The 23,439-nt window shown below is 45.3% G+C and overlaps 2 protein-coding genes across 10 annotated transcripts in view; one reads left to right on the top strand and one right to left on the bottom strand.

Annotated features, from left to right (window-relative positions):
* RECQL5 (RecQ like helicase 5) overlaps window positions 1–23,439 on the bottom strand; it is a 39,358-nt gene that overhangs the window by 2,567 nt on the left and 13,352 nt on the right. For 5 of the 8 annotated variants that reach the window (XM_035558615.2, XM_035558616.2, XM_050714311.1 and 2 more), the window contains 9 exons: window positions 5,946–6,173; window positions 4,637–4,736; window positions 4,102–4,138; window positions 3,277–3,335; window positions 3,061–3,134; window positions 2,496–2,589; window positions 1,872–2,012; window positions 829–1,532; window positions 546–624 (listed from right to left, as the gene is read on the bottom strand). In XM_035558615.2, coding sequence (XP_035414508.1) covers window positions 546–624; window positions 829–1,532; window positions 1,872–2,012; window positions 2,496–2,589; window positions 3,061–3,134; window positions 3,277–3,335; window positions 4,102–4,138; window positions 4,637–4,736; window positions 5,946–6,173 — 1,516 coding nt within the window. The remainder of the gene's footprint in view (window positions 1–545; window positions 625–828; window positions 1,533–1,871; window positions 2,013–2,495; window positions 2,590–3,060; window positions 3,135–3,276; window positions 3,336–4,101; window positions 4,139–4,636; window positions 4,737–5,945; window positions 6,174–23,439) is intronic. The other 3 variants (XM_035558619.2, XM_035558618.2, XM_050714312.1) reach the window with 1 other exon arrangement.
* SMIM5 (small integral membrane protein 5) lies at window positions 9,605–21,982 on the top strand. Of its 2 annotated transcripts, none has more exons than XM_035558620.1 (3): window positions 9,605–9,881; window positions 18,219–18,372; window positions 20,367–21,982. In XM_035558620.1, exons 2-3 carry the CDS (start codon window positions 18,246–18,248, stop codon window positions 20,486–20,488), a joined length of 249 nt encoding a protein of 82 aa, XP_035414513.1. In that variant the 5' UTR covers window positions 9,605–9,881; window positions 18,219–18,245; the 3' UTR covers window positions 20,489–21,982. The 2 variants fall into 2 exon arrangements, with proteins under 2 accessions (XP_035414513.1, XP_035414514.1); XM_035558621.2 differs by lacking the exon at window positions 9,605–9,881 and adding an exon at window positions 16,562–16,576.

The following is a 23,439-nucleotide window of genomic DNA, read 5'->3' as shown; positions in this document are numbered from 1 at the left end:
ACTGACCACCTCAGAAGCGCCACACTCCTGCTCAACTCAGAAGAGCAAGGAGAAAACTGCACTGTTCAGCAGAGACAGCTGCTAGGCAGGCTTGGATGCCAACAGCAGAACCAGAGACTGAATGGCAAGGAAGGCTGCGCACGTGATTCCCTTTTTAGTGGTCCCATGGGTCACTGACCTGTGGTTGTTCCCATGAATGGAGAAAGCATCTCGCTATTAATAGTTACAGATCTAGAGGGGGTGGAGAGAATCATTCCAGGCAAGTTATCAGGAAAAGGTACGGTCAAGTGTCGCAGACAAGAAACAGCAGAGTGCAGTGGAAGCTGTCCACTGCAGTCTGAGTTGCTGACACTGGCCCCGTGGGTGGCAGGGACACATCAGGAGGGCAACTCATCTACAGTTCTCCTCTCCACTGCAATTGCAGCTGGGCTCTCCCCAGCTAAATAACACTATCAGGTGAAGTTCAGACCAGGAGCATCACTTCCACAGGGCAACTTGGAACAAGGAGAGCAGACAGAGGAAATCGGCATCCACTAAAGTCTTACCTCATCCCATCCTGGTCGCTTCCCACTCTGACCTTCCCCAACAACAGTTAATTCAGTTTCTGTGACATTTTCAGGAACACTAGAGGAAAGAGTGGAGAGAAGGGCAATTTAATTCATTCCAATTAGTCACTGTCAGCGGCCATGAGACTCTCCATGGTAAAGCAGGAATTTCCCTCACCAGCCTAGAAATTTGACATGGATTCCCAGTTTCCAGGGCAAGCCTGATGGGGCCCTGCAGCTACTTAACAGGGTAACAAAGGGAGGAGAGAGGTAGAGATATTACCTGGATTTTACATCAAGTTCTTCCTGAAGGAGATCAGATTCAGCAGCCTGCTGGGTCTTAAAATCCTCCTCCTTCTCAGTCAGTGTTCCTTCCTCCTCCTTCTCAGTCAATGTTCCTTCTGTCTCCCCGAGCTCTTCATTCTCTGCCTGGGACTGTGCAGTCACATCCTCTCCAGACTCATCTTCGTTTCCCTGAGGTATTGGTTTCTCTTGACATACGCTTTGAGAAGAAACCTGAGGTAGTGTGCTTGCAGAACAGCTGACTTCCTCTGCTGTGCTGCAACTTTTGGCTTTAGACCCACCTTTGGAGAGGGAGAAGAACTTGGAAATATCCTGTGATTCTTTTTTGGCTGCTTCTGCCAGCATTTGCTGCTTTTTGCTAACTTTGGCTTTCTTAGCAGGGCTATCACAAAGGGCAGTTTTTGTGTCTGGGCTGGGTTGCTGTCCCTTCTTTTCAGGAAGGAATAGTTCTACCTCAGAACTCTCACACTTCGCTTTTTCTTTTTTTGCTTTTTCTTTCTTCTGGAGCACACGGTTTCTCTTGTCTAGTTCCAGATTACAGTTGCTGTTGTCTTGCTCATTTGGACAATCTTCTTTTTTGACAAGCTTTGTATTGCTTTCCTCCTGGATTGTCAGCAGTTCTGAAGCTGTCTGGAATAAGCTGGAACTCTTTGGAAACCCAGCTCCCACGCGCTTGGGTTTGAACTAAGGAGGAAAGAAGGAGAAGAAAAAATTTAGGGTATGAGAGCAGCAAGGAGGCCCTGTATGCAGAACTCTAACAGGAACCAAGTTTATGTGCACAATACACTACTGTTCGTACAGCTGTAAGCTGGGGAGGGCTCTAAAATTGACTCATCATCATGACCATCAACTGAGACATCATGCAAATAGAGTAGTCTAACGTCATAGCCCCACAGTAAGGAAACAGACAGCATCTTTGGTTAGAGTGAGATGAGAAAAACAAAAAGAACTTTAAAAACAATCATAAAAAAGTAGGTAGGCAAGCCATAACATTCCCTCATTGTCCATCCCATCTGCACTCACCGAGTAAACCTGGGATGCAGGGAGGAAGTCCTCCTCTGCTGGAGACTCAGATTTTGTTTCCAAGCTTCTGTTACCACCAGTTCCTGACCCAAAGACTGAGAACAACTCTCCTCCTTTTGAGGCTTTGTTGATCTCTGCTACCTGAAAAGAGAACAGAAGCAAACTCCTGGTGACTAAAAATCTTTATGTATTCCTGCCTCTGTACACACTCAGAGTCATAGCTGGCAAAACAAATATGGAGATACACCTGTCTCAAGAACAGGAACATCTTCAAGGAGATGTATGGCAACCAGCTAACCTAAGCCTAGGCTGCTCTATTGTCAGCAACAATCTGAAGAATTTCCCATTCCCTCTGTTGCTAGACCTAGAGGATATCTGGATAAGCTTGCACTGATATGCAGGTTTCCAAAGTCTGTAAGCTCATAGAATACAGCCAATGACGATGTGAAACCAACACGAATCTGGTTCCTCCTGGAAACAAAGCCAAGAAGAAAGATTTGGAAGACATCCAAGGCAAAGTGGATTTTCTCCTTCATCTATCCCACACAAACTCTATTCCCCTTTGAGCTGAGGCCACACCATGTTAAGAGGCAAGGGCAAGCAACAGCAGATGTTGGGCCCTACCTTCTTTAGCACAGATGCCTTGTATGAGTTAGCCATTTTACTGGTTCTGAAAGCTTCATACTCCAGCTCCACAGCACAGGCATGAGGGTCTGACCTGTAATACAGGCTGGGGTGATTTCTGGCAAGACATACTTCTATATCTGCAAAGGGAACACTAATGCTTAAGCATCTCCCAGAAAGTACAAAATTCTCTACCTCTGGTGCAAGAGTAAGTGATAACTCCCAATTAAGGATGTAGTGGTGACTTGCTGGGGAACGGAAAATGTGGCAAGAACAGATTTAAATCGAAGTCCTCTTGTTCAGTTGCTCAGTTTTGAAGTACACTATCCCCATCTTGTGGGGCAGTGGGGAATTGCAACTCCTAGGATCAAGCTGATTTAGCAGAATCGGACACAGGAATCCTCATGTCTGATCATGAACATGACTACACGAAGGATGCTGTTAAGTGAAGCTACATCCTTGGACCAAATTAAAATGCGTTCCCTGAAAGTGGTAACGTTGCTTGGGGAAGAGTAGGCCTGTGTTAAGGGACTCAATACACTACCCCTTGTCTCTCATCTCATACCCCTTTCCTTCTGCTGGAACCTTTTGGTTGGCTCTCAAAGCTTCTTCCAGTATCTTCAAGCAGTGTTCCCGTCCCTAGGAAACATGGGATACTCAGACATGTTCTACAGAAATCACAGTGCCCCTTGGACTTCTAACCCTGAAGGAGTAAGAACAGGACAGGCAGAAGCTTTGTTCTTTGCAAGTCAACGAGTCAACGTTAAACAGCCTCTCTTACCTTCACTGTGAGCTTAGAGATTCTTCTGCTGGAGGCGTCTTTCAAGGGGCAGTCTGCACCTGTCACAGAAGAGACATTTGGAAAAAGGCATCGTAGCATCATAGCATTGAACATCTCAGCTCTCTCTGGAGTGGTGCCAGCCCAGTATTGCCTGTATGCTCTTCCCTGCAGTCACCCCAAGAACCACTACAGGCACCCCTTTCATCTGCAATAGCTACAAATTCCAAGAGTAGCAGAAGGAAAACGAGATTTCTTTCTCTGGATGAGAAGGTCTGTTTTGCTAGTTTAAGATTAACAGCTCTCCAAAACCCCTCCAACCCAAGAAGACCTTTTTCAAGGCATCCCAGCTCTTAGGAAAAACAATTCTGCCCTCCCCCACCCCCAGCACCAACCAAAAATAAAGAGGCTGAATGGAGTAACATGAACCATCAGGTACTCATTTACAACAGTGTAAGACCTGTGTTGCTAGACAGGGCTCCATGTAGCACAGATACAAATGGCAAAGTTTTTCAACAGTTTCCATTCCAATTGAATACTGCTGCATAAACACTGCAGACATAGCCTAAATAGTCAGGTTAGATGACGTTCCTTCTCTCTTACTTGTTTGGAAAAGTTGTTCAGAAAGATGCATTCCATATCTTCACCCCAACCAAATCTAAACTCAGATTCATCTTCTCCAGCCAAGCTTTCACAGCCAAAAGCCCAACCCCTGTGCCTAGGGATTGATACCCCCAGTGTTGATGCTACATAAATTACATGCAGCTGCAAAATACAAGACTTCCCTCTCCCAAAGATAACCCACTATAAATCAAAGAAGAGATTTACTTGGAGGAATAAAATCATCTTTTTCTGGTTCTTGGCCCTAGGGAAAAAAAAACAAAAAACAAACATTTCCATTCCTGTAACACACATGCAGGTCTAGAAACACAAAAGATATATTTTTATATTTTTATCCCCTTGCTCTGAAGTTACAAAGGTACTGAAAAGGCAGGAAAATGGGGAAAAGGAGAGAAAGGATGAGAATCAAAGCTAGAAGTTCAACTTTGCTATAGGAATATCCAAGAGAAGCTGAACGGGAAAATTTGTTTCTAGTAATATCAGAGTTGATAAAGACGACAGGATCCCCTTGATGAGCATTGCAGAGAGGTAAGCTGGATTCCTTCACATTATGAGACTGACCCAGAATAGGAGAATGTGACAAAAGCATAAGTACTCAGTAAAAGCCAGAACAAGCTACAGCAAGATGCAATAATTTACTTTCACTAGTGCCAGGAAAGCCTTTGTATCTATAAGACAAGCTCACAGCATAAAGGTAACAGCAAACAATCTGTGAATCTCTTACAAAGGTACACAAACTCACTTTGCGCAGGCTCATCTGCTTTTTGTAGAAGTTGTTCCACTCTCGTTTCCGACTCTCTTCACTGGCTTCATCCCCATTCCCGCTGCTTTCCTCATCATACCTGGATAAGGCAGGAGAACAAAAGGAAAAAACATTTCTGTAGATGTAGCATTACCTGGGGCAAAGGCTTTGGGAAGCTTAGGTCATCCCAGGATTTAGAGAAGATGTGTTTCAGAGCCTTTCTAAATGAGTCTAAGCTCTTAGTTTCACTACTACTCAACCTGGACAGTAGTGTCGATGGGATTTATTAATCTCATGAACTAGTAAGCAGTAGCATGGACTAGTAGCAGGTAACTAGTGCTCTGAGAATGTAGGACTTTATTTCAGAAGCTCTGACAGCTCCTTCCATGGGATTGAGTAGTCACTGCTTTGGGTCATGTACCCTATCTGCCAGTCACTACTGCCCTTGGAGCTGAGATGGCAGAAAGGGCACAGCGTCTGTTCCTTGGCAGTGTCTTCTCAGGTCCTGAGATCAAACACAAGCTTATGTCACAAGTACACCAGTTTCCTCTGACTCGACTGGAATTGCCCGAAGAACAAAGCTACCAGTCTCAAGCTAAGGTAAAGCAGAGGGCTACACCAGCCGACCACACTGTGCATCCTGGCAGAGTTCCATGGGCAGTGCAAGTGGGGAAACTCGCGTCCTGGTGGCTGCAACACAGCCAAAGAACAAGGAAGAAGAGAAGTTGTCATCTCCACACTGCCAAGCATTTTACAGAATAAATCATATTTCTGACTGCACATCTTCCTTTTGCTATCAGCCTGATGGGGAAACACTAATATTTAGCAATCAGCAGAAGAATCTGATGCTGGCACACCATTATATCCTCTGTGATGACTAAGTTCTGACACCGGTCCCCCAGCCTGCTGGCCCAAAGACATCGGCACTAAGCCAGGAACAAGCTCTGGACCACACATTGCTGTCAAGCTGGTCTCAGTTTAAACATTTTTGAACCTTGTGACTGTGAACAGGGCTGCGCCCATTTAGTGCTTTCAAAAATTTCAGCCTGGCTTCTTGAACCAATTACCTTCTGCAGGGCAATTCTTAGGTCATTCAAAACAGCTTTTTGCTCTCTGGGACGTGAATTTGATCAAGGCTGCCAAAGCGTGTGGAAAATGAAATTCCAGCTCCTGCTGCCAGGAAGTTACAGGAAAATACCACCACACAGAAACATGTGCTGAAAATAGGAGTGGCTGGGCCTGCAGCTGTGAGATGCTCTCTTCTCTCTGATAGCTCCTATGAGCGGAGTCTGAGCTACCAAGTACAGACCTGCTAAAACCTCTGCAACCTCTCCTTCCTCCTTCATACAGCTCTGGGTCGTAGCTGTCCCAGGAGGAACTTGAGGGCCCAATGCAGGTTTTGCTCCAGCTGTTGCTACAGCGCTCCAGTGACTCCAGCTGCCTCTTCACTGCCCCTGGGTTCTTGCAGTAATCGCAGCACTTATTACAAGGTGGAGTGACATCGCCGAAGTACTTTGCTATGGCAGCATGACGACACCTAGGAGACAAAAGGAAAAATGATAGGGCAATTATTTTCACTGGAGAACTGCAACCTTCCAAATGCAAGTTGTCTTGTGATAAAGACTTGGCTCCTTTTTTTGCAGAGAATGCCTATTCCAGCAGGAAATACAGTGGTTAAGTCCTGGAGCAGAACTGGGGTTCTGTTCCTGGTAGCTTGCTTACAGTCTCTGTGCCTTCATTTCCTTGAATGTAAAACAAACAGTGGCATCAATCTTCTGACAAATGCTTTCAGACCTTTGAGATCTGCAAAATGTGCAATGGATGAAATATGCACTTATTATTTCCGCATGATTGCCCAAATACATTCCATGTCCAATCAGAATGGCTCTAGAATAAATATGTAAAGAGGTCCTCTTGATACCTACATCCTACAGTTTAGAATATGCCCATGTATTTCCCATAGGAGAGCTTTTCATTTTATTGTCCGTGGTTTGAAGGTGAACAAATCCACATCTGAATAAACAGGAATGTAAATTAAGTCAGAAATAAAGTCTGGACTGAAGGCACAAGGGAGCGCTAATTCAGAAAATACAGCTGAGGTTCTTGACTTGCTAACAGTGCTTCAGATCCGTGGCGAGTTCGGGTAGAGTCCAACACCCATGTAAACCAGCCCGTTTGCTCAAAGAGTATTGCACAACCAGCTCCACCAGCCTTAGCAAACTAGCCCTCTGAAGATGACTAGATTCTTCTTCCAGGAATCTTCAAAGATTTCTGGCAGCCATCAGTGCTTTGGGTTATGTAAAAAAAGTTCAGTGACAGATAAACGCTCATTAGCAATACAGGCAGGAAGCAATTTCTCTTCTAGAACACTCCCTAACTTAAACCAGGGAAGATGTGGATTGTGCTAGAGAAAGAAGAACCAGGCAGCCACTTTTTTTTTTTAGAAAGCTGAAAGAATTTAGAAGAGCTTTTGAAAAGCCGGGTTTCACAGCACAGACAGCCAGTTGTATCCTCCTCAAAATCCTGATACCCAATACATGGAAACACTTCACCAGGTATTTAGAGATAAATCCTGCAGTCAAGCAGGAACAAGAGAATTATTTTACTGAAAGGAAGATCAAAGTGGAGATTTTGCTTCTCTACCAAGGAGTGCCCTAGTTGGCTTACCGACTTCATGTGCAATAAGTGGGTCACAGAGAGGAAAAGTACAAGAGGGAACACTTCATTTACTCTTTTTAGAAACCCTTTAAGGCATGCCTGAACTTGCCAGAGATCTGACTAACAAACACAGTTTGCTTGTGAACTTGTGTGCATGCATCTGGGGGAACATAACTGCGTGTCTACCAGAGCATCACAAACAAACCCTGTAAGGGTCTGCAGGGGCTGCCGGCTCACTCATTCCCATGACCCGGTGAATTTTACGCAGCAGAGCAAGTAAAGCAGCAGGTTACAGACTGCTGCCGCCGGAGCGGTGAAACGTGTGTGCTGAAGTGCGAAGGACCTGGCGCTGCTCAGGTAAGAAGGGCTGGAGCAGCAGTGATATGCTGCAGGGTCTCGGGCACTGAAAGCCTGAAAGGGCTACTACAAAGCTGGCTTTATATCCCCCTGCAGAGCAGCACTGACTCACTCTTGCCTTGCGCTCAAAGAAAGAGCTCCTTTCACATGGTGGGGAAGGGTGGGGGGACCAGGATGGGGGCAATACATTTGATCCCCTTGTTCTGCTTTTCCAAAAGAACTGCTGGTGCGGCCTGTCCTGGCAATGCAATGTGACTATAAAAATGTCAATGAGCTGCAAGTGAGCTTTTTGTTTCCCCAAAAGAAAACAGGCAGGCATTCTCATTAGTCCACGTCTCGCTCTCACACACACTGATCCGAATTAGAGTTAACCGAGGCATACAGTAATGGCCAGGCCCTCTCCCCCCTCCTACTCACCAGGCTTATGCTGAGGTGTTCACATGCAGCTCTGTCCCTTAATGCAAACATGACAGACACCACAAAGGAGGGTTTGGGGGGAGCAGAGATCAGCTCTGAAGTCACTGGAATTTAGAGACGTTCAAGTTGCTAGCCTATCAGGCTTATAAAGCCATTTTTTTTTCAGTGCAGCTTGCTATAATTGCCTTTATCTTCATACAGAAATACCCGAAATCAGGGCCGCAGCCTCACTTTAGCTAACGGTACTCATGAGTTGGGTCATAATGGGAATTCAGTTGCAGAACTAAGATCGCAGTCCCATAACTGGAGTCAAAAGACCAAAAATAGTTACCAATAGGGGTGCTGGGGGCACCACTGGATTAATGCTTAACTGAATGCAAGAGGTCTTGAAACACAGCTGGTTATGCATTGTCATGTGGTGGCGAAACTTCCCAAGTCACGTGAGCACATAACTAATGCCCCGGAGATGGAGAACTGCTTTACATCAATTAATGGTAGTTTGCATTCTTATGCGTATCCTAAAATTATCTAGCCTTTCAAATATGCATCTGTATTGTTTGCCTCACCCATCCTTCAACAGAAGTACATATGAGCTTTCCACCAGTCTTTAAAATGTCTAGGTAAAATCATTATTTCATTTGAGACATCCTACCCTACTTTATATAATGGGATAGGATGAAGAGCAAATAACAATTGAGTTTATTAATGTGTTTTTGTCTGTGGCAATACGTTTCAGGAAAGCACTGAACTGTGCCCCCCTTGGATGCCTGCACCATGCCTCCTTTTTGTACTTCTGTATGTTATGTAAAACAGTAGCACTATTCCTGCAATTAGTAGAAACAGATCAACTGTGAGAGAAGAAGCAAAGTCACATATCTGAAAAGAAGCTTTGTCTCTGCCAAAATACACCAAGAAGAAAGCACTCCCTCATGGGATCCAAAGAAGGGTACACAGCCTCATCGGAAGAGCTCCCCCAAAATACAGCAAGTTTGGGAATAAAGCCTTGAAATGAGAGCAGTATTAAGAAGACAAAAATTATATAAAGACAATTTTTTTATGTAGATGTCGGTTGCTGAACAAAAGCCATTTAATGAGCTCTATCAAATAGAAGGGCAAATTATGTGGTTGATGATGCATTATCATTTTGCACCTGTCTGAAGGACGGCATAGCTGTAGAGCAGCTGAACTTCAGCAGCCCTCTGGGACACGACAGCGGGTGGCAGCTGTCCCCAGTACACGAGAAGCAAAAAAACAAGGCTTCGAGAGAGTAAATGACTCTTCCGGGGACATGAAACAAATTCACCTCCAGCATCACCCCTGTGCCAGCAGCAGACCGCGCTGCGCTGTCGCTGCAATTTCTTGCTCTGCCCCTTCAAAGCACACCCGAGAAAGCTCCTTCCCCCGGGAGTCGGAAGGAAACCAGGCAGCATAAAGAAGAGTTAATTGCTTTAACACACACCCAAACTATTGCAAGGCGAGAATCAAACGAAAAGAAAAAAAGAAAAGACCTTGCTAGGAGGAGATGCACAGCGGAAGCCAGCAACAAGTGGGAGGCTGCAGCAGCGGCTGCCCCGCGGTGCGCTGCCGGCCGGCCGCCCTCCTGCGCTGGCACCCCTGTAACACGAAACTTGGCATCGCCCCGACAGCAGCACCAAAAAAATAGGCAGAGACAACAGCTGGCTGTCAGCAGCAGAGCAGAGAGGAGCCGAGCGAGGAGCGAGACACGAGCCAGGATGAGGGGAGAGATGACGTGAAAGTTGAAGAAGAGAGGAGGAAAAACAAGAGGAGGAGAAGAGCTCGTGGCACGGCTGGGGTAAGGCTGAGCTCTCGCTGCTGGTCGGTCAACCATAGCATAGCACCTTAGCGTTCGGTTAGTTAGCAAGCAGCTGCAGCCTTTGTAGCTCTTTGAACGGCAAATTGCAAAAGCAGCCCTTGGGTAGTGCTTGCTAGCCTGAATTTGTCTGCAAGGGGACACTCAGGAGCAAGGTGGCAAGAGAAAAGCTTTTAACAGGATTCCAGAAAGCTGTGCTGCTGCCGTGCTGCTAACAAAAGGATCCAGCCTGCAGTCTTGCATTGCTTCTACAGTCAGAGCAGAAGTAAGCAACTTTTTTGTTGATTAGAAAGGCTGTACGCTCGTTTTTCTGTTGCTGCTATGGAATGTGACCTTAGCTGATAAGCAGGTCTAGCACAGGGCATTCTCCGCAGTGAGGTTTTCATGTATTAGTACTTAGTTTGGACAAGAGAGCTGGGCTGCTCCTCCGTACAAATAGTGGATGTGCCATTAGAGAGTAGCTGCCAGCACAGGCAAACGCGTGTCAAACCAAACGCGGGTGGGTGCCAGCTACAGCATTTCTCCAGAGCTCCTCCCAGCTGGAGCTGAGTTTTATCTCCCAAATCCTGAAGCAAACAGAGAGCTTAGAAAACAAACCCTGGTCGGGAAACTAGCATACTGTGCAAGTAAAGCATCTGTGTCCAATAGAAATAAATGGAAAGATTTTACACAGCTTCTAACAAGCATTAAAAAAAAAAAAAAAAAGCAGCTAGTGTATCCGGCACAGATGCTGGTTTACTATTCAAAACAGCATGAGAAACCACTGCTCTGAGAGCACAGACATACACATACATGGTGTACAGTTTACAACAACAATACCATCGGGTCTGAAGGCAGTGAGAAGGGAAGAAGACAAGGAAAAGGATCCCCCAAATACATGAAATTACCCACTGTAAGCCTTGGTTTTGCACAGAGAGGTGTCCCACAACGTGCACTGCCATCTCTGTTTGCTGCTGGGCATGGGGAGGGGGGGCTGGCAAGGAGGCTGACCAAATACACCCTATTTTCTGCTCTCTGAAGCTGATTACTCTGTTTGGAAGATCCTGCGGCTCCTAACACTGAGCTGACCCCCTGCCTCTTGCAGGCAGCGCCTGGGCAGTCAGCTGTTTACAAACAGGCAGGCAGAGGGGCAGAAAGCCAATTCTCCCAGAAAGATGTCTTCCCCATTCCCACACGTGCCTGTGGGGAGGAATGCTAAGGATCAGGTATTTCCACTTCTCTCCAGCCCCATTAAGGTGGAAGGGAGGGCAGCGCCTTCTGACGTACATCTCCTGCAAAGACCGACCGAATTGGAATTGCCTGCGTGAGAAGATCTGGTGGTTAAGACCCGCACGCCTCCAGTTCAGCCCTAGGTTCAAAGAGGATGGAGGGAAGTTTCCACCCTGCTAATGAAGGGTCTCTGCAGCTTGTTTGTTACAGCTAAGATGGTTCCACAAAGTACGGGAAAAACAAAGTTTAGGAAAAAAAAAAAAAAAAGGGAAGGGGGGAGGAGCAAGGGGAGAAGGGCAGGGGGAAGGAGGGAGGGAGAGAAGCAGGCCAAGTTCTCCTCGCAAAAGAAAATCTTAACGGGTTTGGCTGGGGGCTTGTCCAGCCGCAGCAGCGTGTATGTACGGGGGGGGGGGAGGAAAAAGCAATATGAAACACATGTCTGGATAAAAGAAGCAGGACATGGCTTATGTTACAGCTGTCACAGTGCACGGGCCTCTTAAGCCTGAGCGAAATGCCAAAGCAGTTAGGGGAGTGGAGGTACAGAACAAACCAAGTTCGACAGAGCAGATCCCGGCTGCAGCAGCAGCAGTCTGCCCCACAGAGCCTGCGGCGAGCAGAGCCACAGGATGGACAGGGGGCACAGCAAGAGAGTGGGCAAAGGGAGCTGCACCCACACCTCGCCTTCGTGCAGGTTCTTGCCATGGCCCCCCGCAACCACTCCCCAAGTCGCACAGCTGCGACGGTCCGAAACAGCTTCTTCAGAGGATGCAGCTGTTGTCGCCTCGAGCTTTGAGATCCTACACCCAAGCGGCATCTTTACGAGGATTAAACCAGCACATTTCAAACAACTCAGAAATGCACGTAGTTTGCTGAGGTCTTGAGGCCAGGCAAGGACGGGAGCCAGGGGTGGCTGAAAGAAGATTGGGAAGGCGTTTCCAGAACCCTCAAAGGGCTCCAGATGCCTCACCTCAAACACCAAATTACTGATAGATCCCAGTTTGTGAAGTAACTATTTACAGCCAGCTGTTTTCATGGGCATACAGTTACCTCTCTGTCAGCTTCCTGGGAAATGGTTATTTTGCTAATATTAGAAGCGACTTTGAGGCTAGATTCAGGCATCAGTAACCCTTTGGCCTAAAAAAAGTTCTCTTGTAGAAGAGCTACAGTTTTATTTTTACGATTGACCTTTTCCTTTCACCAGATGGCTCTGTGCCTTCGTTTCCCCACTCCTTAAAAATGGGACTAGTAGTGAGGAGCTGTCTCATGGCATTTTGTGGATTTGCTTGTGGGACAGACTGGAGAAAACCACCATGTTCTGCAGAGGTGTAGAGCCTCTCAGCTCAGCGCCCCGATGGGCACCTCAGCTTCTCACACTGCTATTGCAGGGAATTCAGTGCCTTTTTATATTAGTCTAATACTAGGTTGTTGGGGAGGGAAGGAACGTTTACGCTGCTACCTCAAAACCAGTCTCCAAATAGTGGGTGGTGGAGATGACAGGGTGTTCCAGCCAAATGGCTACCCAGTCAGGGCTGCTTTATAATCTGAAAGAACGCGTGGCCTTCTTTTCCAGACCAGCTGACAAAGTCAAGGCTTTTCTCCCATGACATGGAGCTGCAATTTACCAGTTTGGGTGTGTGCTGTTAAAAAGCTGAATTCTCTTGATACTGGAAACTATTTTCATCTGCTTGGGAATGAATTATAGGTCTGTCTGGCTCCGTTCACTCCTGTTTTAGGAAAAAAGGGCTTGCCTGCGAACCATAGTTAAGATTCACGTGGCTGGTCAACTACAGTCTTGCCAGCACACATTGCATTGACAATGATGAGGGAAAACCAGGCACTGATAATACTACTACATTTCTATAGCCCTTTTCATCCCAGAAGTACATTACGAACTTAGAACAATAAACAATCAGACAGGGATCATTACATGTTCTGCCAAAATGCATCCAACTACAACAACACCTAGAAAACCAAGACTGTTTTAGGACAGGAAGCACTGCAGACCTTATCCACATGAAATCAAAAGAGTGATTCAGGAACCAAGTACAAAGCTGGTAGGCTTAGGAACCGACCAAACCTTTGTGTTATTAAGAAAGTAGCCAAACACAGTCAAAACTTATTTTAAAGTTTTAGACCAGGACAAAAAGCATCTCCTCCCCTTCAGCTCCTCAGCACCCTCCTCTGTGAGGCTGGGATTGCCTTGTAGGATTTCTTACCAAATAAGCTACCGTAGTCCACACAGGCTTCCCATTCCTGCACGGGTCCAAGTTCAGCCAACTTATTTGACTTGACTGAGTAAGAACAACACAAAGTATTTGCTTCTGCATAGCCACAGTTTCGGAAGAAGACAACTCTACAACAAGGAGGTTACCTTGGCATTCTGTTTGTTTGGGCTCACCATGGAATCCTGCTTTGTAAGGTCTGACACGGGCAGCGAGCATTCTGTGGAGGATATCGAGCTCACCTTCGCTGGGACTCGCAGCATCAGAACTACAATCGTTGGCAGCATCAGGGCACCACCAGCAAAGGTGAGGCCTCCAAGCTTCAGCTCCATTTTTAGGTCACTGTAGCAACAAACCCATGCAAGCAAAGCTTCTCAGAGAGAGCACAGTAAGACCAAGGGAGTGGGAGGTCGTGTCAAGAGAAATAAAACCCTGGCATGACTGGGTAAGGAGCAACCAAGAGTGGAAGCCATGCTTTCATATTTTCATCCTGAACAGGCTCAGTGACTGAAGTGTAACAAGCAGTTAGCAAACAAAGGTAATTTCATTTCCTTGTGTAGCTGCAACAGAACCAGGGACTTACTGTCTTTCTATCTAAACATTTCAGAACATTTTAGAGGCTTGGACACACCTCTGATGGTGGTTACGTGCTCTGCTGCTTCGCAGAGATGAAGTCACACAGCAGAGGATGGGATGAGTTACCCAAGGTCACACAACCAGTATGCATCAGCGGCAGGCCCGGAAGAGTGCCTGAATTTACTAACTTCCAGTCCTGGGGCTAAACCACAAACTCAAATTCACGTTCTTTGTGCTGAAATAGGCCGTCCAAATGCCATCATGGTTAAGACTAAACAAGTGCCACATTCCTCAGCAGTAAATTTAAGCTCACACACTCTCTGCAGCTCAACTTGTGATGCACCTGTGCAGACACACAGAAAGGACGCGGCTTTTCCAAGCTGCAGACAGACCCAAAAGGAGATTAATTTCCATCGGTTCCAACATACTTGTAACAACTTGACTAGCTTAAGGCAGACAAAGGGATGTGGGACCCGTGTTACACAGTCACCCCAAAGCTCTTTTTCTTGCTTGAAGCCAGGAAGCTACCACACGCAGCCCGTTCATGGTACCAAGAAACCATGACCAAGGCTTTTGTCTTGAATGTCTAGGCTGAGGCCTTTTAATGGCTTTATTCTCAGACGAGCTGAGCAGCCAATTTCTTTGAGTGCTTCAATATGGCTTAAGTCCATTAAAATAGTTCAGAAAGATAATCTCAGTGCTATTATGGCAATTTACACAGCTTTATTCAGTAGACACAGCAAGATGGATCTGCATTAAAAACAAATATCAGCATTTTCTGGGAATCTAACTCTACAGGTGTCCTAAATGTAGAACATGTTTCTTTAGCATGAAATAATTGTCTGATCCCTGCAGCACACCTGCAAACGTCAAGCACCTCCTGCATTATTACTGTGCTCTCTTTTCAACCAAGGCTATCAACTCATGGCACGTGGCAGATTCTGCCTTGTTTTCAAAAACAAACCCAAATTAAAACGTTTGTTTTATTCCCTCCTCTGCCAGGCCCTGTAACAGAGGAGGGCAGAAAGATTTGGTGGTCTAGTCCCACTGGCAACACTGGGTAGATATTTTTTAAAGAACAGCCAGAAGAGGAAGCAACTGAAACTACGAATTTCAGGCTTCCACAGCACCCCAGCAGGAACTTGCAAACTGCCTGTCACAAGGCATTAGCATCGCGTTCACTTCCTTTTCTATATAAGTTTGTCATCTTGCCTCTCTTTTCACTCTGTATCAACTCTAGCTGCAGCTACGGCAAAAAAGTTCATGACATTTATCTGACAAAGCATTACAAAGACAGCATTGCTCTGTGGTCATTCAGTGTTTCTTCCATAGCAAGTTCCACTGGCTTTGCTGCCCTAACAGCTGTGTCTCCTCTGCTCTGGCGGGTTCCCATCCTCACGGTTTGCATTTTTGGGGAAGGACAGCCAGAAAGGAGATTCCCAATTGAGAGAATCACTGGCAGAGAATTAGGTTTGCTCCAAACCCCACACCATCTAGGCCCTAGAACAGCAATCCAGGCTTAGAAAGTAAACTGTCTGTTAAGACTTACAACCTGAAGTTTCAAATCTCTCCAGACTTGCCCATTTTAATAATAATCGTTACAGTCACTGCTTCAACCAAATATCCTGCACCACCCGGCCTTTACTGCTGTTGGGAACTGGGAACTTACTTGAACACAGTAAAAGGGAAAAAATAATTAAAAAAAAGAATTCTTATAGTTCCATTCTGAAATCTGTAAGTAGCGTCATCCCTGTTGCATTGTAGGTGAGGAAGATAAGGCAGACACACGAGACAACTTGTGTAAGTCACACAGGCAGGCAAGCCTTACTCTCATGCTAATCTTTAGGGTGCGATCTTGTTTGTGCTGACATCAGCTGAGAAAAGATCACAACCAAAACCAGTCCTGACCAAAGACTTTATACACAAGTAGAATGGAAGAGAAAGTCCATGAGTATCACTTGCTTTCTTTGTGAGGTTTTTTATTTTTTTGAGAAGTGATTTATTCATCACCCTTTTGCTATGCACAAGAAATCCCAAAGCTGTGACACCCTTGGAACCGGTGTGCACTCAGAAGTGCAGTCGAGTGGAAAAACATTTGCTTCCTCACAGAGACTGCACCACTGACTTCAAACTTTGTCTCTGAAGAAGTTCAACCTAAGGTAAACGAGCAACATTCCTTGCACGTTTTAGAACAAAACCTCCTTTGCTTAGCTCTAGATCAGGTACCATGGGCAAAGGAATGCCCATTACTGAGACAACAAGCTCTTACCATTTCAGACTAGGCACTCTGAGAGTCCATGTGGAGTTCTACAGTCCCAATTAGTAATTTTCCATTGTATACCCAAGCTTCAGAAGCCTAGTTCTCATACTTGCTGCTTCTGTTGCAGCCCAAAGCATGGCATGAAAGGTTACAGCAGACTCCTTACTAGGAGAGCTTCTGGGCAGGCAGAAATACTCTCAAAGGGAACAAACATTTTTAGAACGTTAGAGCCAGGAATACATTTTTCTTTTAAAGTTTTTCTTCTAGAGCCAAGAGCAGAAAACACAAATCACAACACCTCTGCCTGCACCGCCATCTCTTGGAATGGAAACAGCACTGGAAACCTGCTGACAGAATCTCACAGCACTGTGCAAAGGAAAAGGAGCCATTTCTGGAGCAGCTCATTTGGGGTATGGCAATTATCTGGAAAGAGCTATTTAATCCTAGTCTCCAAAGTGACCTTTTCAGGTCAAAAGGCCACAGCTATGCTTCCCTGCTAAGTTGCACAGAAATCTTTCTGTAGATGCAGCTCTTCCATCCACCCACAACTGTAGGAAACCAGCTGGTTCCGATTTTTATTCCTTAGCTTGGATTTAAAAGAACAAAGAAAACCCTTTCTGGATTGCATAAACATACAAATGTAATTTTACTTGGCACTGAATTATTTAAGCCCAGCATGCAAAGAAACAGCCAAGGTCTCTTTGTCCTCAGTGTGTTTAGAAAAACTGAACTCCAAGCATCCATTTGTTTGAGTAACCAAACCAGATGTGCAGTAGTGAACTAGCTGCCTTGTTCTGGGAGTACTGTCTTGGTCTTTTGACTTTGTATTGTCAACAAGACTAGAAAATTAAATTGCAACGTTCAAGTCTCATAAATCAGCGTTGACTATTACAACACACACAAGCTAGTAAGTTTTGATATAATTATATAATTTCATTTAATGTTATCATTGATATAAGAGCCGTAATCCATCTGTAAGTCCAAATGCTTATTTTAGCCAAAACTGCATATATTTCTCAGCAATCTCCTATTTCATTTACCTCCTGAAGGAAAATTTTAACTTCCACAGCTCTCCTGAAAGCTTGTTTGTTGCAATACCTTCCAAAATTTTGCTCATGGTGGGAAAAGAACAGCACAAACTAGTGGCAAAGCTGAGGTATCTAACTTTGACTAAACTAATAATATTATCACCATAGTTCCTGATGATTCTTCTTACTGAGAATGAAGAAGACTACCAGGCAGGGCAGGAAGGTTGCCCTCTATTAAGGGAGGTATCTCCCTGACAGATCCAGGGGCTTTTGCTTTGCTCATCACCAGCAGCGATGGGTGGACATCCACTGTTCTATTTATACACTAAAACAGGCTGTGGCTTAAATTATAAAATAGAATGTAGGGCTACATTTAACTTACCATACAAAACTTGCAGTCATCTGTAAGAAACTGAAAAGTGTCCAACTGTCCCCAGTGAACATGGGCTTTAGATCTTGATATCAACCAGTTTTACTGAATGATGATAAGACATGATGAATGGGACTGTAGTGTGGTGTCAAAGTAAACACCTTAGGTTTCTGAGGGGACTATGTATAGCTGGAGTGCAAGAAGTCTTCAAAAAGAGCTACTGTGTGTTACTGCGTGTTCAGTAGAATATAACTGAAAACTACACACTGTACTGGAGTACAGAGAATTGCATTTCTTTCTGGAAGGACAAGTTAACATAATTGGGAAAAAAAATCCACTTACTTTCATGGGGTAGAAGTCAAGGGCTGCCACTGTCCAGTTCTAATTCTACTGCTGCTTAAGCACCCATCCTTTTAGAAAAAACACCGTTTCACCTTTGCATAACAGCCTAACAGTCAAAAACACCCTCAAAGCCAGATTTTGTAATGAAAACTGTGCCAGAACGAACAGACAGTTAATAGTCCTCCACCTTAGCTACTGGGAACGAGGGCTGAGACCAGATAAACTCGTTTTACTTGTGATCACCAGCTCTATAAGAAGGCTGGCAGCTTCCTAGCATTAGTCAGTGAAAAGATTTATTTGGTTTTTCTACAGCGTAAAGCCTGGAGAGGTTGAGCCAGAATGTCTTCTGAAGGCTTTCTGAAGGAAATGCAAACCATTGGTGAGAAGTTTCTCCTTAAGCTTCAGAAACTGCCCAAGGCTGACCCTGTGGAGATCGTGTCCTTCTGTGTGGTTCTTCTGTTTATCGGTGAGTTTATCGGTGGAAGTAGAGGGGTGCGGAATGTCTCTTCTCTTCTACAGGGGCAGCTTGCTCTGAGATCTTTGTTGACAGGTTGGTGATGTTGGCAGTTGTTTTCCAGGCTGTGCTCTGAGGCCCCGTTTAATTTCTAGGTAGTTTTTTAGTATTCAGTGTGTATCTTCACACACACGCAGAGCATCATAGGCAATAGTATGACTTTCCCCAAGGCTCCCCTAGTTTAGCATTAGTTTAAACAGCAGTATTTTACCTAACTGAGAGTTGCTGCAATGTTTTGATACATAGCAGATGTATTTGTTTATAACAAAGGGTATTAGGGGATCTAACTGCCATGAAAAACACTCAGGTCTGAGATGCTGAGTATCTTTCCTGTGCTTAATTCAGCGGGTGCCAGTATGCTTCAGATGAGCCTCTTTATTCTCTGACAATGGTAAGATCCCTTCTGCCGCTCTGTGTGGGGATGGCACAGAAGGAATAAAAAAGAGCTGCTTGATCGTGGGGGATGATGTTTGTTTAAACAATGGGAAAACAACCAGGAAGGAAGGCAGGCCTGCCCCCTCAGAGGTACTGCTCTCTCCCAGCGCTGGAAGGAAGGGTGTGTTTGCAGCCTGGACACTCCTCCCTGGGCTGGAATTCAGAAACAGACAAACCTGCTTCCTTTTTTTTTTTTTTTTTTCCCTCTCGTAGTGACAGCTGGCTCCCCACAGGTCAGATTACCTGGCAGCCCATCTCCAGACCTTTAACGAACACATGCACACACGTGTGCGCATGCTCCTGATCAGTTTTGCAGGATTAAACATGTCATCCTTTTCTTTTCCAGATAAGCTAACCTATCCCTCCCTACCCTGACCACTACGCCTAGTGTAGAATAACAACAGGCTAGCCCACTGCTTTGCAAAACAAACCCCTCTTTTTGAAGTACCTATTTTCTCAGGCTGACTACAGAAGAAAGCATAAAGCCAACCCAGTCACGAATACCTATTCTCCTTAAAGGGCACACATCACGCACTCTTCAGAAATGGAACTGCCAGTTTGACCAGCCAAACCCTCTCTAGTTGCTTTGGACAACTATGGGAAGAGTTTGATCTCCATCCTTTCCAGGCACACAGCTCTGCTTAGTCATATGCCATCTACCAAACAACAGCCAATAAGGCAGGTAAAGGTATGCCCCCACATAGCTTGGGACGTAGCTCTTAAGGTCACAAAATACCCAGTAGTGATAACAGAGGTTATGTGTGTGCAGTGGATGAACTCGGGCCACAGTCTGAAAAGCAATCTTTCAGTTTGAAGGTGATGCATAAATATGCTAATTCTATATTTTTTGGTTATTGTCTTGCCTACTGAAAAATACACGCAACTAGGATCCTTCCTCCCTTCCCAGAGTAAAGGCACCATTCATTTTAATTTGCTCTTTACCATTGCAGAGGAATTTCTCTCCTCCACTGCTTTCATTTATTTACCTCTGGAAACAAACCTGAAATTAATCCCTTAAACCTTTCTTCGCTGGGCCTGCCCTATCTGCCTGGCCTGAATCTTTGGACCTGCTGACTGATCTTGGCCAAGTCTGACAAAGGAACAGGAACCTCTTATCTTTTTTATCTCTACCAAGTATCCATGGGAGGAGACAGATGGGTATTGGGCAAAGTCCTAACTCAGTGCTCACCATATGGGGAAACCAGTATACCTAGCTCCTAAACCATTACGAACAGTCAGCTGGGCAATCAGCACAGTTATTGACAAGCCAACCAGTACACATTCAGCTCCTACTAAGGCCTGACATGCAATGACATTTGTCCACATTAAATGGATAACTAATACAAGAAAGCAGGAACTTAAAAGTAGGGAGGTGGGGACATAGGACAAAAATCAACAAGAAACCTGACTGTTCATTCTGCTGCTCATCAGACAACCTAGAGGAGACGTAGGGCTAGTCTCCAGTGACTCCCCCTATGTCGTGAAGCAATATCCTTTTCTTCTCTTTTCAGTTACTGTTCTGCTGCTCATGATCATTGCTTGCAGCTGCTGCTGCTACAGCTGCTGTAGCTGCGATGGACGTCCTGACCACAGACGTAGGAAGATCCAAGTCCGTCCTACTGCCCATCCATGAAGCGCATCAAGAGGTGACAACCTACTATCAAGGACATGCATGGCCATCATGATTCAGTCCCACGGGAATGACTCTCTGCTCTAGCTCACTGAGAATGGCAATAACAATATTAACGAGTATGACTCAGAGGACCAGAAATCACGGCATGGAATTCATTCTTTCTGTGACAGCCACTGCTGGGCCCCGTGGTGTGACCAGAAAGGTAACGCTGCTTTACCATCACTGTCTTCCTCTTCAGGGTGGGCTGGGGGTGCATGGACACATGCTGCTGACAAAACAGACTCGCTTACCCAGTAACAGCCCTGCAGCTGGGCTAGCCAAGGATTCCTTTTGTGAGCACTGAGCCACAGACCAAAGCAGCGAACATGTACGCTGCCACATGGCTAGGCAGCACCTACTCTCTTCACACGTGGCTAATCCAGAAGGATGATGTTGGGTGCCAGAAAAACGCCCTGACATTGCTGGGAGGTCGACATGCTTAGTACATCTTGGATCAGGCCCAAACCTGCTCTCTCTAAAGCCAAGTGCAATAGACACATTTAGCTGAGATGACTGCTGAAAACAACAAATCATGGACCTTCTGATCTACATATACCACCTGAGGCTCTGCATACAGCTGGTGACAAATGCTCCCTGCTTTATTTCATTGGTGTTACAATGATGTGAAATTGCCAAAGAGAAAAATCAGATCGTGTGCAATACCCTTTGTAAACAGAAAGATGAAGGCAAAAGAGAAAAAAATCACTGATGTTACAGTTTAATTTGAACATTGTGCTGGTAAACGTGCTCCCTCCCAGCCCCCATGTGGCAGTCAGATCTTTCATGAATTCTGCTCTTCTGCATATTGCAGGCGAATGGTCCTTACAGAGCATGGGAGTTACAGGAGATGAACAAATCCCCGTCCTCACTCGAGGGACCTGTGTGTCTGACTCCCTGCACTGTGTGCAGTTTATTTTAGTGGACATAAGCAGTATGCCTAAGGTATGTTTATTAGCATACTCAAAGGCATTTCGGAGGAGTGACATACAGTATGGTAAGCGTCACTTCAGGGTATACATGCAGCAGCTGACAGCTGGCATTGCAACAAAGCACAGCCAAGAATGGCCTGTACAGTTGAAGTTAACAAGTGAAAATAAACCCTTTCTCCATGCTGCAGCCACTGTGTATGTTTGGTTTACACTGAGGTGAACTTCAATAAGGGATTTCTGTAAGTACAAGGCTGTGGCACAGACCATGACTTTCCTAACTGGGACAGCCAAACAGACCATCTTGCTGTACCTAACTCTGCAAGCCGCTGGGCTTTCTTTCAGCCCCAAATGTAAAAACACTCATCTTTACAAGAAGGTATAAAAATTATAGATAAGTCATCTTCTACCCTCGCGTTCCAACTGCTAGATGTAGAGGAGTCAAAGGGATTTGGGCACTGGGACAGGCTCCCCAGGGAAGTGGTCACAGCACTGAGCCTGACGGAGTTCAAGAAGCATTGGGCAATGCTCTCAGACACGTGGTCTGATTTTTGGGTGGTCCTGTGCAGACCCAGGAGTTGGACTCGATGATCCTTGTGGGTCCCTTCCAACTAGGGATATTCTGGGATCACACATGTATGCCAGAGCCAACATCCAGCAGGAGAGAAAATAATCAAGTTTTTAACAGTGGGCTTTTAAATATTCTTCACACTTCGGAAGGGACAACAAAATGGAAACTTTGTAAAGAAAGCTCTCCGCTGATGCCTGCACCCAATTTAGCAGAATGCACCATTAGCTTCTCATGTATTTAATGCACTTTAATTTTTTTCAAATAAACTAAGTTTAGGTATTTTGCATTTTTTGTACAGTTGCACATTGGAATAAATTTGCAGCCAGCAACACAGAGAATAGTCTAAAAATTAAGAAAAAAAAATCCTCAAATCACTAATGTTACTTTTACACTAAGAAAAAAAGAGAACATTTCCAGCAGAAGATGGGGACATTCCTTTGAAAGTAAGTATTTGAGCCCCAACTTGGCAACTACCAAGAAAATGAGGACTGCACCAGTATGAGCTGCTGCACGCACAGCTACATTAAGACTAACAAAGTGCTGGCCTTCATTATGCTGTCCCCAAACTTTCACTTCCAGGAAATATGCTAGGGCAGGATAAGCTCAAACATGGCATCAATTTACTGTAATCAACATTTGGAGGTGCATCACACTAACCTCTCTGTCAGATCCATCTTTGCTCATTTCATTTACAAAGAAGCGACTGTCAAGGTGACATAGGAAGCCTCGGAACCTCTTTTGCAGGAGACAGACATTTCTAAGTTAAATCATGAGACCTGTGGAAGAACAGAGCTTACTTTCTTTCCTAGCCTGTGCTAGACAGTGCCAGCTACAGGAATTAACAGAATCCCATTGAGAAATGTTTCAGCAGCATGGAACCAGTCTGTGCTAACAGTCAGGAGGAAGCTCAGTGGCCTGGAAACGTACCAACAACTGACAGGTTGCTGTCACTAGGAACAAGCTGCCAAGCGTTATCTCAACACGAAAAGCCACAAACATGAGTTTCCCCAGTGGTGTTGCAAGTTAAACCACTGACAGACACCAGGCAGGGGGACAGGGGAAATGGCTCCGGCCTTATCTCTGCCACTATAAGTTCCTGAATTAAAGCAGAAAATAAATGCAGCACTGTTAAAACGAAAGGAAAAAAAAAAAGAAGAGAGAAGGAGAGAAAATTAAGCAATTTTGTTAAGAATGCAGGTAGCTTTCTGGAACAGAGGAGCAGCCACCAAGGAGAGACATGGATCCCTGGCCGATTTGTGCAAACTTGCCTGCACCTCACAGGCCTAATGTTCTGTTTAATGTTTCGTACCATTGTACTCCATTGGACTATTCATATATTTGGTATTTAGGTACGTGTTTGCCTGGGCTAGGCGGGTTCTGCCACTGTCTTGCACACAAGAGATCAGGTTGGCTGA

This window comes from Cygnus atratus, chromosome 18, assembly GCF_013377495.2.
Source record: "Cygnus atratus isolate AKBS03 ecotype Queensland, Australia chromosome 18, CAtr_DNAZoo_HiC_assembly, whole genome shotgun sequence".
NCBI lineage: Eukaryota > Metazoa > Chordata > Aves > Anseriformes > Anatidae > Cygnus > Cygnus atratus.
The sequence above is the reverse complement of the archived record's forward strand: the minus strand, read 5'-3'. Positions and strand labels throughout refer to the sequence as shown.